General features: G+C 43.2%; 1 protein-coding gene across 1 annotated transcript; it reads right to left on the reverse strand.

Moving 5' to 3' along the window:
- Positions 1-5,069: 5,069 nt before the first annotated feature.
- C17H1orf94 (chromosome 17 C1orf94 homolog) lies at positions 5,070-13,956 on the reverse strand. Its single transcript, XM_075438177.1, has 5 exons — positions 13,688-13,956; positions 8,587-9,056; positions 7,514-7,677; positions 6,035-6,219; positions 5,070-5,367 (listed from the first exon to the last, which is right to left on the reverse strand). Exons 1-5 carry the CDS (start codon positions 13,948-13,950, stop codon positions 5,292-5,294), a joined length of 1,158 nt encoding a protein of 385 aa, XP_075294292.1. The 5' UTR covers positions 13,951-13,956; the 3' UTR covers positions 5,070-5,291.
- Between the last annotated feature and the right edge of the window lie 2,444 nt (positions 13,957-16,400).

The following is a 16,400-nucleotide window of genomic DNA, read 5'->3' on the forward strand; positions in this document are numbered from 1 at the left end:
TTCTAGAGGAAAGGGAGAGAGACACTGTTCCGTGCCTGCAGATGAAGGTGGTTCTGTCTCCACAGTAATATTGCAACTGTAGGTGTCTGCAGGTCCTACAGGGGGCTGGTGTATCCTCCAGTTTATTCTGTCTTTACTGGAGCAGGAAGGGTAGGATATTTACCCAGGAGGCAGAAGATCTTCAGTGAAACTTAGTGCTACGCAGTGAGGAGTTCTGCAAATCTGATCGGCACAGCTATAAAAGGACATATTTGAAAGGGGGAGAAACTGTTCTGTTTACAGCCAGTAACTGCAATGGCCTGTGGCCTGTTCTAGCAGGTAACAAACACAGCAGTTCTAGAGAATCTGGTAATGCTGATTGTGGTTTTGCATATTTAAAAAATAATGCTAGTTATTGTAAATGTAAACAAATACTTTAATGATACATTGTACTTGTAATATAAATTGCAAAACCAGATTGCTTCATACTTTACAGTGAAGGAAGATGACTTAGGGCGAAAGAGGTGAATTATGTTTTGGTATGAATACGTATAATAATATTAGGAGACGGGCAAGAAGTTTTTACAGCCCCTGATTCAAGGCTTCTGTTTTCAGTGTCATTCCATATGTAAGTAACAGGGATCAACAGAACTTGAACATGAATCTTGAGACTTTTGAATGAATTCAGGTAAGCTTAGACTATTTAAAAACACTTTTGAGGAGACATGCTAGAGAAAGGGAAGGAAGGAGGGGAAACTGTTAGCATGCTCAGCTAGACTCTGGGTTTCTGACAGACTTGATGAGTCTTGAAATAATAAGTTTATTTTTCTTACAGCAGCATTCATAGCTGTATGAGGCTTGTGTTGGGGACTTGAATCAAAAGTGATAAGGCTGACCTGGGACATGAGTGTTGCTTAAGAAAAGGAGCTCCTGATAATAATCCAGGTAGCAGTTTGGTACGGTAGTGGCGTATCCATGCTCATTGTACTTTCAGATGTTGTAAAGCTCTAAAGTTCTGCCTGGATCAGAGGTGCAGCTGGGCTGACTCCACCTTCACCATCACCGTGCACGCAATAGGGCTTCTACATCCATTCTCTTCTGAGACTTTGTTAAAGCACCGAATAAATCTGCTGTCCAATACTTTTGTAGATACATGGAAGAATAGGACCACTAAGGATGTGGCTTGTAATAAATCCCTAAATGATGAAGAGTCAACAAGATTAAAAGGAAACTGACCCTTTTTAAAGAGGGTTGCTCTTCAGAGACTGTTGTGTTAAATACATACAAGTGAGGACACCGGGGGTTCATAGCAATGCCGTGTCACAGATGACCTTTATTCCCAGCAAACTCTCTCTGTGGCACTGAACGTTACCTGTAGTACTCTTATTGTAAGTGGCTTGTTAGCGGGCTTCAGGGATCTTGGAACAAATCCCTTGAGCCAAAGCAGTGCAGACAGTGTGCATGGATTTGGATTATTCAGTGAGTGAGCTGAATGAGAAAGGGAGGCAAATTTTCTGTCAGGAGCCAACATGGCTTGTTAAAGCAAAGGATTAGCACTGATCTTTCTGCTTTGTCTTCCCAGATTTGCTGCTGAGGGCACAAGCTTTGCAAGTCAGAAGCACCTTTCCATTTGAGTTTCCTGGGTGGAGAGGCTGGGAGCAGTGATGCTTCTCTGCTAGGATGTGGTAGTGCAGCTTCAGCCTTGTGCATGGCACTTGGGGTGGGAACACGACCCTGCTCCCGTCGTCAGCGTGAACCATCCGACACGTTGGAGGGAGATAGAAATTCAGGTCCCCTGATGATACTCCAGCTGTTGAAGCATTACGTGGCCTGTCACGCCCTTAGCCTCATAATCCTTTTCCTGGTGAAAAGAGCTATTGCCAGCACTATAATGAGGGAGAAAGCAGGGTACCGTGGGCAAAGTTTTACCGATAGTCATGTGCAGAAGGCAAGAGCCTTGAAACTGTGGCTTAGCATGCTAATATCTGAACTGTTCCTTATTTCCCTTTGCCCCAGTCTTTCTCCTTGCTCATATTGACCATTTATGAGCTATAGAGTGCTCTAGAAAATAACCAGCTGTTTCGTTAAGTGGATTTAGTCTATCCTTCAAGTTGACAGATGATTTTTATTATGTACTATTACTTAATGAACTCTTTTGTGGCAAATGTAATTCAATACAGATTCTGATTCCCAGTTTGTCATCAGTCCCTTTATAAAGGAAGAAAAATGGAAAAGGACTTGATGATTCCTTTATCTTGTTATGCTAATTACATTAGGAATATTGGAGAAAAGCAGCCAGTGGATTTCACAGAAGAAAAATCCAAGTTTCTGTTCTACTTAAAGAAAATGGGAATTTACTGAAGAGGCATGTATCTGACTTTAGCCAAAGCAAACTCTGATCCAAGTTTTGGTTATGAAAAACATAAGTAAACAATTATTTTGTTCTGTAAATTTCTTTTTGAAAGGAAACTTGTAACAGACATAACAAAGGATATGGAGAGTGTTGGAAGAGGAAGCCAAAAAAATTCAGGACTGACGAAAGAAATAAGGATTTGGCTAGGGAGCTGCATGTGACATCAAGTAGTAATGGGATGCACTGGAAGAGAGTTGCAAGATGGGTTAAGCTAGAGGAAAAGTGTATGTGAATTTTGTGCCCTGTAGATACTGGTTTGCGTTCCTGAGAATTTGTAGGACTGCCTGCAGTTAGTGCCCTTAAACTAGATGGATGAAATCCTTAAGCTCTCATTTCCCAGAATTCAGCTTTTTATTTGTAAAACGGGGATAATTTTCCTTTCCTGCCTCTTAAAGGTTTGGGAGAAGTGTGTTGTGAAAGGGTGGAGCTGTGGATTTCCACGTATGAGCAAAAAGCTCTTGAGAACTGGAATACTTCTGTAGCTCTATATGGTGCCCACAGCCACATGCTGAATAATAGGGAAGAAAGAAAAATCTTGACGAGAACCTTCACCTGGATATCTTTGACCCTGTGCTGAAAACAAGGCAAATGCATTGGGCAGAAAAGCCACGCAATCCTGCCTTAGTGTGCTAGCGTTACCGACTGAGGGATACAGCTGTGGTTTCGACCACTTGTGCCTTAGTGATGCTGTGGCCTCATTCCTCACGGGATGCTGGAGGTAGCTCATTTTTGCGTCTTGGCAAATCTTCAGTTCCCTGAGTTCTAGCCTGAACTGTGGTACACTAGTGATATATCTAGCTCAGGTTACTTGTCAGTAACAAATCAGGGGTTGGTGAAATGACATAGGTGGTCTCTGTACCAGTGTCCCCTCTTCCAGTCTTTTCAGATATGGGGTGCATTAGAACTGTAAGATCGTTGTTGCTGACGCTGGTGGGAGTTTGTAAGCAATGTAAGGGCTTGGACTTTGATATCTCCTGGCTGCATTGGTATTACTTTATCAGTCTTTCAGATTGTGTTTGTTATCAGCCTGTCACCTTAGCCACAAAGCAAGGAGAGTGAAGAACGTTGATGCTTTGTGGAAGTACTGGAGGTTCCTAATTGCTAATTTATCTTAGTTGAAATTCTGGCCTACAGCAATATGTGGAGAAAAAAAGGGCTAGGGAGCACATCTTGCCAAAGCATGAATTTCATATTGTAAATTGTCCTAGGTCACCTCAGCCATCTGGGTAACCCAAAATAGGTGTTGATGCAGTGTGGAAAGAGGAGCAGTGAGGAGTAAACTAGTTATAATGTGCAAAATGTCACCTGAAGGATCACTCTGAGATTACTTCTTGTAAAGTTGATAAACAAATACTCTGTGTGAATTCTTTACTAGCTTCAGCTAAGTTTACACAGCTAAGTTGTACTATTTGCATTAAATAAGATTAAAGGGAAGCAGGAGCTAAATTTTTTTGAAAGTTACAAGATGAGTTTTATTTACTGAAAGGAGAGAAAAGAAGTTCCGTCTGAACATGAGGAGGAACTTCTTCCCTCTGAGGGTGACGGAGCACTGGAACAGGCTGCCCAGGGAGGTGGTGGAGTCTCCTTCTCTGGAGATATTCAAGACCCGCCTGGACAAGATCCTGTGCAGCCTGCTGTAGGTGACCCTGCTTCGGCAGGGGGGTTGGACTAGATGACCCACAGAGGTCCCTTCCAACCCCTACTATTCTGTGATTCTGTATCTGAGGCCAAGTCTAAAGCTCAGTGAATGGAAGGATGCTCCATCTTTTGCTTGAATTATGAGCCACTATGGAAGTCTGTCCCCTTACAAAGTGCTTTGCCTACAGAGGTTAACCATACTTGGTCCCATTGGCTCCTCCAGGAATGAATGGTGCTCTACATTTTGTAGGACCAGTAACTATCTGTGAAATACCCAGGCTTTTGTTAAGCAGTGTAAAGGATTAATTTCATATCTTAAATGGGTGCAATATCCTTTTTAAGCCAAGTATAAATATGTCTCCTTGCATTTAAGAGCAGACTGACTTGCATACTGCTGGGTATAGAGCTGGATGATTGCCGACTGTCAGATCTTTGTGACTGAGATCTTATTTGCTAGTTTTAAGGCTGGGAGACATTTTTATGGTAATTTGTTCTGACATGTATCATGCAGGCTGTAGAATCCCATCTGATCACTCTTTTACTTCTGACCCAGCAAACTGTGGTTGAAATACAGTGGAGAGCCATAGTCATTGTCTGGAGGAAGCCTTGCTGCTCTGGCTTCGCAGTGACGGTGCAGGCTCTAGAGGAAGAAGCAGCTGTTTTGTAGGGGCAAAGACTCATTGTCAAAAGTTAGAGCCTTGAAACTCCTGAGTTAAATAATGAAGGGAATATAGTTAAACAGGATTCTCCATACAAGCTTTATGGCTTGAGCTTCTTTAATAGTAGAAGTCAAGATTGCTATCTGGATTAGCATTAGAGTTTGAGGTTAGAAGACAGGAACATGTCATCCATGGAGCTGCGCCACCCAGCTGTTGAATCTATTTGTGTTGATCTGATTTTGAATATACAGCTGAAGTTACTATCTCTGAAATTTGCAGCCAAGAGTCTTTTCTATCAACCATCTTTATTGCACCAACACTCAATTCTAAGCAGCTCAGGCATTTGTCATAAATAAAACATTTTTATTATTTGTCTCCGTCTTCCAAAACAAAAAAAGTCCCTTCTTATTCTGTCATCCTAAAAAAAAAATTTATTCCAGATGAATGGTCATGCAGCTGTTTTTTACCATATAAATCATAGGGGATTATTCTAGACGGGAATGTTCACTTTGGGGAAAACATGAAATCCTTATAGGACCCTAGGACTTATAATACATAGATAGCAGGTTTTTCTCTGTATACAAGCATAGGAATGGGTTCACTTAAAATTTTACATAGCTCTCATTGGAAAAGTAGTTGAGGTTAGTTGTCGCAGCTCCTCCAGGTCTAGAACTAAACCTAAAACAGAAAAAGGAATTTAATCAAGCTTCAGGAGATTTCATCCAACTTAAAAATTACTGCTTTTTCTTCCTAATAATGGAGCTCTTAGAATGGTTTATCTGTTTTTTTTAAAAATGTGTCAAATGGTTTTTGGGAAGGTGATCTAGGGAGGAAGTATGTGCTATTCCTGTCTATCCCATAAGCATTTAACACGAGATGGTATACAAAACTTGAATCTCCGGAGATTATTTTACCAGACCCTTGGAATATGTTGATTTTAACTACAGTTTTTATAGAAAGGTATCAGAATGAATCCTTTAAATTTTGTTCTGATAGTGTCAAAATATTTTGGTTTCTATCATGTTGAAGCATTTCCTTTTTGTTAAGTTAAAGTGTTTATACGTTTTATCCATAATATTGATTAGCAGTTGTAGGTGTCATCTCCTATAGCACAGTGTTTCAGCTTCGTTTACCCAAAACTAATTATTCTGGTTTTGTATCAAAATTATTTTAGAATTTAGGCCTTATAGTAAATCTTTTCTTGTGTTCAGATGTGAAATTTGGTGAGAATGTAACTGGGAAACCCAACTGCAGATTAAATCTTTAGCTCTGTGCAGGTTTACAGCAACTAACAAACTTTCCCGAAAATACTGAAAAAATAGAAAGCAAATGTGCATGGCCATACCCATAGGAAAGAGCAAATGGATGCTGGATCCCATCGCCTGCCACTGGTGGTAGATCCTGGATGTTGCTGGATAGTGTAGGTAGGGTTATGTATTGGTATGGATAACCAGGCTGAACCAGAGCAACGTAGTTCAACGTCGGAGTGTAAGACGACGGGAAAACCTGCTGTGAGCTGTATGGAGCTACCTGAGGAGGAAAAAGAAATAGCATATGTTTTTGTTTGTTTGTTTTTAAAAGAAAAAAAAGTGGGACAGGAATACTGACAAGGCAGTAACCCCACAAATGGGAACTGGAGTTGTCGAAGTATTTTTGTCAGACACACAGAGTGGTCTCCCAGTTTTATACAAAACTAGAGCATAAGCAATAAATGTTTTCAGTTAGAGGCTCAAGGCCATCTCTTTTGAGCTATTTGGAGCACAAAGTGCTCCAGCAAACTGTATTAACTTATACCAGTTCAGCATCTTGTCCCCAAATCTATTTTTGTGATGGCACCAATGTCAGTCTTGGCACATGACAAACTGCTCTGACTAATCGATTGTGCTTAGCATCTGTGTTCTGAAAATATAAGCATATTCGTAATCATTTAAATGCACCTGTCTTGAATAGCATCCAAAGGAAGGGTGCAGGGCATGCTGATACGGGATACTTGCTCTCTGATATGGACCCTGTTAAGTATACATAAGGCATGATTTTTTTAAAACAGTCTGAGCTGGTCCATTAATTACTTTTGTGGAAGCTTTTTAGGAGAATTTTATGCTCAGAGGAACTAGGTTGAGATAAGTGTATTTCTTAGCTTTGGGAAAAAGTCCTCTCTTTGTCTCCCCAAGTCTGTAGCTCTCTTCTGCATGGGGAAAAGTTCAGTTCCTTGTTGACTGCTGAGACGTGGATGGACTGTGGGCTCTTCCTGTGCGAAGTAGGTATCTGTTGTGCTAACTAATCATTGACTTAATGGAAAAAGGGAAAGTTCTTTGACTGTAAACTTCCAAGGGAGCTCAGTCTAGCAAACCACGTGTGCTCTGGGTGACGTGTCTCCACCCTCTGTCTTTTATAACAGGTTGGTAACAACTTCTGACAGCTTGTAGGATGGACTGAGTCCTGCTAGAGAACCATAGCTTTGTTTCTGGTGTGGGTTTTGTGGATTTTTCTTTTTTTAGTGGAATCAAAGAATATTTGTAATGAATTATGTCAAGATATTTGTAAATACAAGGTAAAAATGGAAATGAATGAAGGCTGAGAGAGGTCAACATTCAGTATCTGTGTCAGTAATACATCATCCCTTGATATCATCACAACCACCATCTCAGAGGACCACTGCATGTGCTGTTAAAGCTTTCGCTGTGACCCAAAGCCACTTAATGTGACTTACTGTAGTAGAGTAGCAATCTGGTTTCTTACTCTACCTTACAAATTGGAAAGCAGCTGGTAGTGCCCTGAGTCTGTCTGTATTGGCCTGGGGGTGTACTACTCTGTTTTATGTTACCTGAAACTGTAGAAGGCTTGAGTCGTTGAGAAAGATGGAAAACGGAGGGAAGCTCAGACTCTGCCACGCTGGCTGATTTAACACTGTGGTCCCTGAAGTAGTAGAAAAACCTGAAGTACTTGCACTGTATTTAACATTTTTTTTATCCGAAGTTGCAGTAGTTTCTGTAAAACAAAACAAAGTTAAAGATAGTAATAAACATGCATTCTTTTCATTAATCTGTGGAACATTTGCAATTAAGAGGACATGCTTTGCCTGTAAGCAAAATCTGTTTAAGATATCCATTACTTTTGCAGGCTGTAGTTCTGCAACACGGTGGCCCAAACTCAGCAATTAGCAGTTCAAATTCACTTGTAGGGCTATTAAATTCTGACCCACAGGACCTGGAATAAAGCTAATTGGCTGAGCCATAAGAACGAGTGAAATGGTAAGAATAGAACAAGAACCTTTGCCCAAAGTTCAAGACTCTCTGAGATAAGGAAATTACAACAGAGAGTAAGTTGATTGTGTCTTAAGTCTCCAGGCTGGTTAGTCCAGAAACAGTGGATCTGGACGCGCGCCATGGTTTTTGCCTATCCTAAGATGCTTCAAGGAATGTAGTTATCTATACTCTGGAAATCAGGATCTCTTTAATGCCTCACACTGGGAGCCCCAAAATCATGATATTACCAACTAAAACCAAACCCCACCAACACTCCATCCCCTCCCCCCATCCCCAAAGCCCCGAGCCCCCAAAACTAGCTTCTAGAAAATACCGACCAAATACATAAATCTCTGTGGTCGTGACCTTCCTATATGTATTCTATTTCAGCATGCAAGAAGGCCATTGAATAGGCCCTAGTCAGAGGGGAGAGAGATACCAGTATGCTGGTACAAAATGAGAATTCTTGAATGGAAAAGATTAGTTCAGTATTTTTCAGTCTCTTACACAAGGCTCAGAAAGGACATCACCGTAGAGTTGTTGCAGTGATACCTGACCAGCTCCTGCCATCTGCTTTTCAACACTTCTGCTTTATGTCTTAGTTTTCCCATGACTCCCAACTGATGTTCAAGGACCATGCCCATATCCATACCTGGATTCTTTGTGCCTGCATCGGAATCAGTTCTGGAGTAAGCCTTGGCAAGCAGTGGGAGCTGCTGCTTCTGTCCTGGGACTTGGCTTTCTGCCGCTGTTGTTGTTGATGACACAGCTGTACTAGTCTTGGCAGAGCTGAACCTGCTGCTCTGTGTGACCTCCTTCACTACCCGCGTTTCCTCAGCCGTCACCTGACTGCCTGCACCTTCGGCAGCGTCTGTGTATTTCAGCAGAAGTGGCACCTCTAGCTTGCTGCCCTCCGTGCTGTGCATGCCTGTCGTGCTGCTATCCTCCAGCCCCTGGGAATTCTTATGGGATTTTGCTGAACGCAGAAAGCTGGTGTTAGCAGATTTAGCAGAACGCTGAGCATCATAGAGAGCTATTAATTTCATCTGCCTTTCTCTGTTTCCAGTCAATTCTCTGTATAATATACTTTGAAGTCCCCCCGGTTCATCTAGCAGGTAGTTGCTGTAAGAAAGTGGAATAGGGCTGCTGTTAAAGGAGGTTTGCCTGAAAATTGAGCTGCTTTTCTTGACTCCTAAACCTTGCATTTCTATCTTGTTAGTGTTGTATGTAAGACTCAAGTATTCCTTCTTAACCAGAATAAAATTTAATCTTTTGACACTGTTCCTTTCCAAAGAAGCACATAAAAGGGGGGGGGGGGGGGGGGGAATCTTAGTTAATGCATCTGTCCAAAAATAACTGAAGCGAAGTTGGATAACAGCATTATAGGTGTACAAAGAATGTTTATAGAATATATGCTTAAAAATATTTGTGGGTCAGAATATATTTTGATTGTAAACAAAATCTAAGTTTTGTGTCAAGATGATTTTTTGCTGGCAGTGGGTGTGAATGAGTTAAACAGGCTTTGAACTGGGTTATGCTTGCCACGAGGAAGAACTCAGTGGCTCCCTTGTGCCGTAGTATTAGAGCAGTTGGTAATCATTCTTGAAGTTATCCTCGCAACAGTTTGTAAAGTGGAGAAGCTTTACTTCAGTTACACAGCTAAGCCCTGTGGTGGTTTTCACATCATCTGTCAAAGATGGTAAATTTAACCCCGTGATTCTGGACAGGAAAAATGTTTTCTGGATTGTATGCTGTGTGTGCCAGTGTCCCTCGTGTCCCCTTGTTTGCTCTTCAGGCTCCAACTGTTCATGGTTTCAACCTTCAGGGCTCAGTGGACCCTTAAATCTTTGCAGGGTGAGGGCTTGAATTTCCTTGGACTTAACTGAATTATAATGATGGGTATCACCTGTAAGGCTTTAATAGAGCTGGGTGTTGTAGTATTTATCATAGAATGGTTTGGGTTGGAAGGGACTTTTAAAAGTCATGTAGTCCAACACCCCTGCAATGAGCAGCGATGTCTTCAACGAAATGAGGTTGCTCAGAGCCCCATCCAACCTGACCTGGAATGTTTCCAGGGATCTGCCTGGGGTATCTCCCACCTCTCTTGGCAACCTGTGCCAGTGTTTCACCACCCCCATTATAAAAACTTTGTTCCTTACATCTAGTCTAAATCTGCCCTCTTTTAGTTTAAAACCATTACCCCTTATCCTATCACAACAGGCCCTGCTAAAAAGTTTGTCCCTGTCTTTCTTGTAAGTTCCTATTAAGTACTGAAAGGCCACAATAAGCTCTCCCCGCAGCCTTCTCTTCTCCGGGCTGAACAGCCTCAGCTCTCACAGCCTGTCCTCCCAGCAGAGGGGTTCCAGCCCTTGGATCATTGCTGGGGCCTCCCCTGGCCCCGCTCCCCCAGCTCCAGGTCTGTCTTGTGCTAAGGGCTCCAGAGCTGGATGCAGGACTCCTGGGGGGGTCTCAGCAGAGTGGAGCAGACGGGCAGAATCCCCTCCCTTGCCCTGCTGCCCACGCTGCTGGGGGTGCAGCCCAGGGCACTGTTGGCCTTCTGGGCTGCCAGTGCATGTTGTTGGCTCATGTTGAGCTTCTCATCCACTGGCATCCCCATGTCCTCTTCTGGGCTGCTCTCAATCCCTTCATCCCCCAGCCTGTACTGATACCGGGGGTTGTCCTGACCCTGCACTTGGCCTTGTTGAACCTCATGAGGTTCACTCAGGCCCACTTCTTGAGCTTGGCCAGGTCCCTGTGGATGGCATCCTGTCCTTCAGGCGTGTTGACCGCGCCACGCAGCTTGGTGTCATTTGTAGCTCATTAACTGTCTTTCATATAGGGAGACAGGACTGTCAGATGGTTTAATCTGTAGGGTGTATCACAAAGCACCTCAGTACCCACGAAAGTCTTCTGGGCCCTTACAGTAGCACTGCTGTCAAAGCTGAACAATTCTGCATTCGTCTTAGGCACGCCTAAGTGCCTATAATGGTTACCTGCTCAAAATATCAATTAGTGCTTATTGTGGTTACCTACTCAAAACACCGATTTAAATTCCAGTTTGCTCTTTCCAACTATGTGCAATAACTTACTGTATTATCAATTTACTGTTAGCTTGGGGGAGAGACTGATGCTCTGTGCATGCAATATATAGATACATACATGCTTCATAAACAGCTAAAATTAGGAAATTATAAATTGTAAATGTATCTAATTATCTTTAATCATAGGATCACTATAATTAGTAGGATGCTGCTTCCCCCCTATTTTTAAAGAACGTAGATATAAATCTGAGGTTTTTGTTAAAGAGAATACTGTGGATATGAAAATAGAAAATTGTTAGGCTATTTCTGAGTACAGTTTATTTCATACAACTTTTTTCCCCGTCTTTCAGTGGGATTCCTGTCTCTGGCAGCTTCACAGGTTGCAGCACCAATTCTGCAACTTCTTCCTCAATTCTTGTATTTTTTGGGTCCCCTCTTACTGCTTTGCACAACTTGTTGGTATTTGTGGCCTGACTGTAGTTGGAGAAACTTAGAGTTGAGGTGGCAGCTATGCTGCTTATCTCTCTTGGACTTACACATTAGGCTACGGGAGTCCTGTGTTTGAAGGTGTGAAAGCAGCGTGTCATGTTCCTAGCTCTGATGTTTGCCTGTGAAGCTTTGTCCTCTTCTCATGGGATATTATAAGCTCCCTTAAGTTGATAAATAGGGACATCCTCAACAAAAGAGGTTCCTCCTGTCACCACCTGCTCTGGGTGTTCTCAGTAACTTGCTCCTCTTTATCCAAATGCTCCAGAAAAAAAACAGGAAGGTGAAACTTGTTGTTTGTTCAAAAGATTCCAGATACATTTTGAAGTGAGCATACTAGCAATTTGCATAAGTCAATATTTTAAAATAATTAAGGATTGCTAAATTGAGCAAGGTCATGCAGTGTAATCTTTGGCTGCTGATGCTGTTGCAGCTGATGAATTGGGCAACACCTTTATTGACGGTAGATACTGAAAGATTTTTCTTAATCTTTCACTAAGTCTTTTAGGAGTAATAGAAGTAGCCAAGGTAGGGTATGGAAGCTTCTACCTCAAAGGCAGAAACCTGACCTAGAGCTGTCTCACTTGCATTGCTTAAAGTAGTTCATTGAGCTCTGTACAGTAATTTGGTTTTAGCACTTCAGCTTGGCTATTGTTGGAAGGTTCAGTGACTCTGGGGTCTTCGAGCAACTGATGATCAATGTCCTCTGCTGTACGAGTGTGTGTGCAGAGGGTGCTTCTGTCCTGGCGAGCCTGTTAGCTAATTACAGGAAAACATTGCTGAGAGAAATGGCTGGATGAGTTGCCAAAGGTAACTCAACACAGTACATGAACAATGAGTAGAGGATCGTTATTCTGAACCCAAGGGTAGTACTTTGGCCACTGGACTTTGCCGTTCTTTTAATTTCATCTAAACTGAAGTTGCTAAGTTTGTCTCAGGCCCTTGTGGTTGTCTCTCGGCCAGTGCCTTCATTGCAGGGGTCCTAAAGTTCACAACCTCACAGTAAAGTAGCAAAATGAAAACTATTTTCACCTGCTGTCTCTGCCCAGCTGCACCAGCTTCAGGGTAATTGCAGGTTGAGTGGGCTGGAAGTCGTGTGGGCTAGGCTGGCCTTGCTGCAGTGGACTTATTGCTAAAGACCAGATCTATATTCCTTTAAGAATAAAATGTGTTATTAAAGAATACAATAAAGATTGTTAGTAGTTCATAGTTCTTCACTGGTTTGTATAATGCCTTCTTTCCTAAGACTTCTTAGCAACTGGCAGGACCAAAATATGTGGCTGAGCATGTGCTAATTGTAAAGATATTTCAGCAGTATAATTAAACCTACCACTGCAGGCAACTCCATGGGCTCGCTGGTTATTCTCGATTTACCTGGTTTCCCTCTCCCTGCGTTTATTCTGGAGAGTCTTAAGATTTTTGGCTTATTTAGGATATGGAGGGGAAAGGAAAGGAGCCAGGACTCCCAAGATGCAATTTCTAGGTTTCTAGGTACTTCCCCGTCTGTGCCTCCATGTCTTCATCTGTAAAACTGTTTGTTTTCTCATCTGTGAAGTTATGTTTTTTAAAGATGAAGTACCTGTTTACACTCTTTCATGCACCAAGCAGGATGGGCCAGGTTTGTGTGATGTTTTCTTCGGAGTTTAAGAACTGGACAGGCACTAATGCTTGCTGGTTGTTAGCTGGATTTATAAATCTTACTTTTTCTGTTTCAGGAGCATACAGTAAATATTCTCCTATTAATCTGAAGAGCATGTTTTCCTCTCTTACCATTATTTGTCCTGTGAAAAATGATTTGGCATAAATTTTTCTGTGCTAAATGCAGCTTTTCTTTGTAAAGATCAGCTGTTTACAGTAGCTTCCTTATAACACTTTAATTTTCGATTTTGCTCCTTTGAATGCTGCTTTCACTTCTTCCTGTAAATATTTTGATGTGTGTGTGGTTGTTTTTCTTTAAATGTTGTGGGGAAGTGCAGCAGCTGCTTATGGTGCTTCAGAATTTGAAGTAGTCAGATTTCACGGGACACACAGTTTCCAAAGAAAATTGGTTAAAGTGGAAAAAGTGGGAATAATTTGCCTCACTCGGAGGCTGTCAGACAGCAATCGATGTAGCCTGTGCCCCAGGCTTTCATTTCAACGGGTTACAAAAGTCTAGTTTGGAAAGGTGTGAAAAGGAAAGCAGCAGCCTTTTTCCTAGAGCTTGGGCAGCACTTAAAGATCACTTACTTGCTCTGGGAGTCGATGCCGTCCCTTCGAAGGGTCCCCGACAGGTCTGAGAAGAGAGCATGCTGCAGCGGTGGCACCAGCAATGAGGGCTGCAGCTCCTCGGAGAGCTGTTGAACCCGTTTCCAGATCTCGTGGCAGGCCTCATCCAGGCTGTCCCGGGGGGTGTTTTGGTGGATCCAGATGTGCCTAGGGAAAGGTCCCAGTGGGAACGGATCTTCAGACGTTAATGTTAGAGCTGAAAACCCCTTCATAGCAGTGAACATCTTTCAGCCTCCTTGCATTCACAAACGGTCTCTCTGAAGGACGTGGTTTGTGTTGATAGTGAAGAGCCATGGCAACCATGGAACCGTGGGGTCTGGTGGCTGGTGGGAAGGGCAGCAGCTGGAAATGTCAGCTGGGCTTCCAGCAGCAGGAATGGAAATGGCAATGTTGTGTCCTTTCACATGGTTGAGAGTGTTCTCTGGCATAAATCTCTAAATAGACTCCTGTCTTCAGCGTTCAACTGTTGCTACCTCCCTGTAAGTGAGCTCCACATCGCTTCTCGTGTGGCTGCAGACGGCTGAGCCCCATGAAGAGTGCAGAGGACGGTTCCTCTGGTCCTTTTCCCTTCTTTTGCCCTCAGTCCCTTGTATTTCTACTGACGTGAGTTGAAGAGCAGAGGCCTTGTGTGAGGGAAGCAGTGCGGGCAGAACGGGTGTCCGTGCTTTAGCATTTACTCTTCCTTTGCCACAGCCCAAAGAGGAAGAGTAGCATCCCGCTGAGACCCATGTAGCAAGACGTTTCATCCCTGCTCGAGCTGTTTGTGTCTCTGAAACTCTTCACAGCCCACTCTAGAACCACCCTCCACAGCAAGTTGCACAGAAGTCTGCAGAGGGACTCATTTTGACTTGTATCTCTCAATAGCTGAACCTGTTTTCTACTTGGCCGCGTTCTGTGCATGCCGTGAACGTCTTTGTGTGCCACCCAGGTTAGTCGGGCCCACAGGGCTGGTGCTACTGCGGTGTTTCTAGTTAGGAGCTTCTACACCTTTTCCATGTTTCCAGAAGCACGGTGGCATTTTGGCCCCTCTGTGATGGAGAGGGAGAATATCTTGGACACTTTTTAAGCCCTTCCACTGCCATGGGAAAAGAACTTGGTTCTCAGTTTTGGAGCTTGCATATTTTTGAGCATCAGGGCTACAGAATTTTGCTCTGGGTACTGTCGCTTTTCGACATCCTCTGTGGCATTCTGGGTGCTGGGCTGTAAAACTTGATCTGCATGTGAAAATACAAGGCAAAGTATTCTTTAAATATAAAAGATGTGCAGACCTTCAGATGCAACAGCTGTGTATTGAGTTCTTTGCTACCAAAAGCATTACACTGTATGCTAAGATCTTGGCTCTGTACTTATCTCCTTTCAGATAATCCAGAACTGGACTCTCCTGTCGTGTAAGTGAAATAGTGACTGCAGTTTCTTGCTAATAGAGATATTATTCATAGTTATCTCTTAACTCATGGTGATGCCTGGCTAAATGCTCTTCCCCCCCCAGTAGCGATAATATGTGGTTAAGAGAGAATGAATGAAATAAATTGTGTGGCATTCAGTAAGATGTTTTGGGTTTTTGCCCCGTATCAAATCACTAATTGTGGTACTTAAAATTTTAGGGAACGTGATCATGCTCTCAGTGTGAATGTCTGCTGTGGTTTCTCATATCATCAGAGTGGCTGTATTTGTGAGCCAGGGTACTGTCTGCGTTGCTTGGAGCATGATACGTGTTGGAGAGAGGAGGGAGAGACAAAGAGCAGAGCCGTACGGATGTGGCTTTGTGTCAAAAGTAGAGGGAAAACCAGGTTTTGGCACTCTGAGCAAGTCCTTGATTTTTGTCAGTCTGTCTTTTCCTCCAGGAAGGTGTTGTGAAGACTCGGTTCGTACCTGTGAATTACTCTCAGCTCCGTGGATTAAACTGAAACTCAGGGATGTTGCAGTCGCTGTTATTTATTTTATTTAGATGAATCGTAAAACAGATCGCTGTTTTGGCAGGGCGGGTGAGGTGCTGTGTGGTAAATGGAATACAAAGCAGTCGGCTAAGTCTGTGCCGAGAACGTGGCGGGGCTGAGGTCTGGAGGCAGCGGGCTCCCGCAGCCCGGGCTCGGACTGCGGGTGGCAGTGCGGAGCAGAGTTTCTCTCCCGGTGGGTGCTTACGCCGAAGACAGGATTTCTCTTTTAGCAGAGAGGTAATTTTGCAAGGTGAGAAGCGTAGTGAGTGGTAGGGGTCAGAAATGGGCTGTTAAGTAGAAGCTGCAAATGCCTCCTTGTTAGAGATGGGTTGTAATCAAAGAAGTTGGTGATTGCATTGATGGTTGTGGCTGTATTCGTCAGGCTTGTCCATTTAGCGAATAAATGCGGTATTCTTCGGGAGAGTTAGACCCTAAGCCTTAGTGGTTTTGAGAGGGAAGCTTACTTGGGAGGAAACCTTTGATGTGAAATAGATACGATTTTATTAACCAGGAATAAAGTGGGATTGTGTCTCCTCAATGACTTTATTATGCCCGTGGATTGTTCTGGACGCAGGGCGAGCTGACTGGCTCAGCCCGTACCCTTGGTGTGCAGCAACCAAGTCGCATCTTCGGCTGAAGGCGATTTTGGGATGGGGGGGATTCTTTGAGGTCAATAGCTGTGTAAGGGAGCACCAGCGCACGGAGCTGCGAAGTGCGGTGCCCTGTGCCCTGGTCCT

Source organism: Opisthocomus hoazin, chromosome 17 (assembly GCF_030867145.1).
Source record: "Opisthocomus hoazin isolate bOpiHoa1 chromosome 17, bOpiHoa1.hap1, whole genome shotgun sequence".
Classification (NCBI taxonomy): Eukaryota; Metazoa; Chordata; class Aves; order Opisthocomiformes; family Opisthocomidae; genus Opisthocomus; species Opisthocomus hoazin.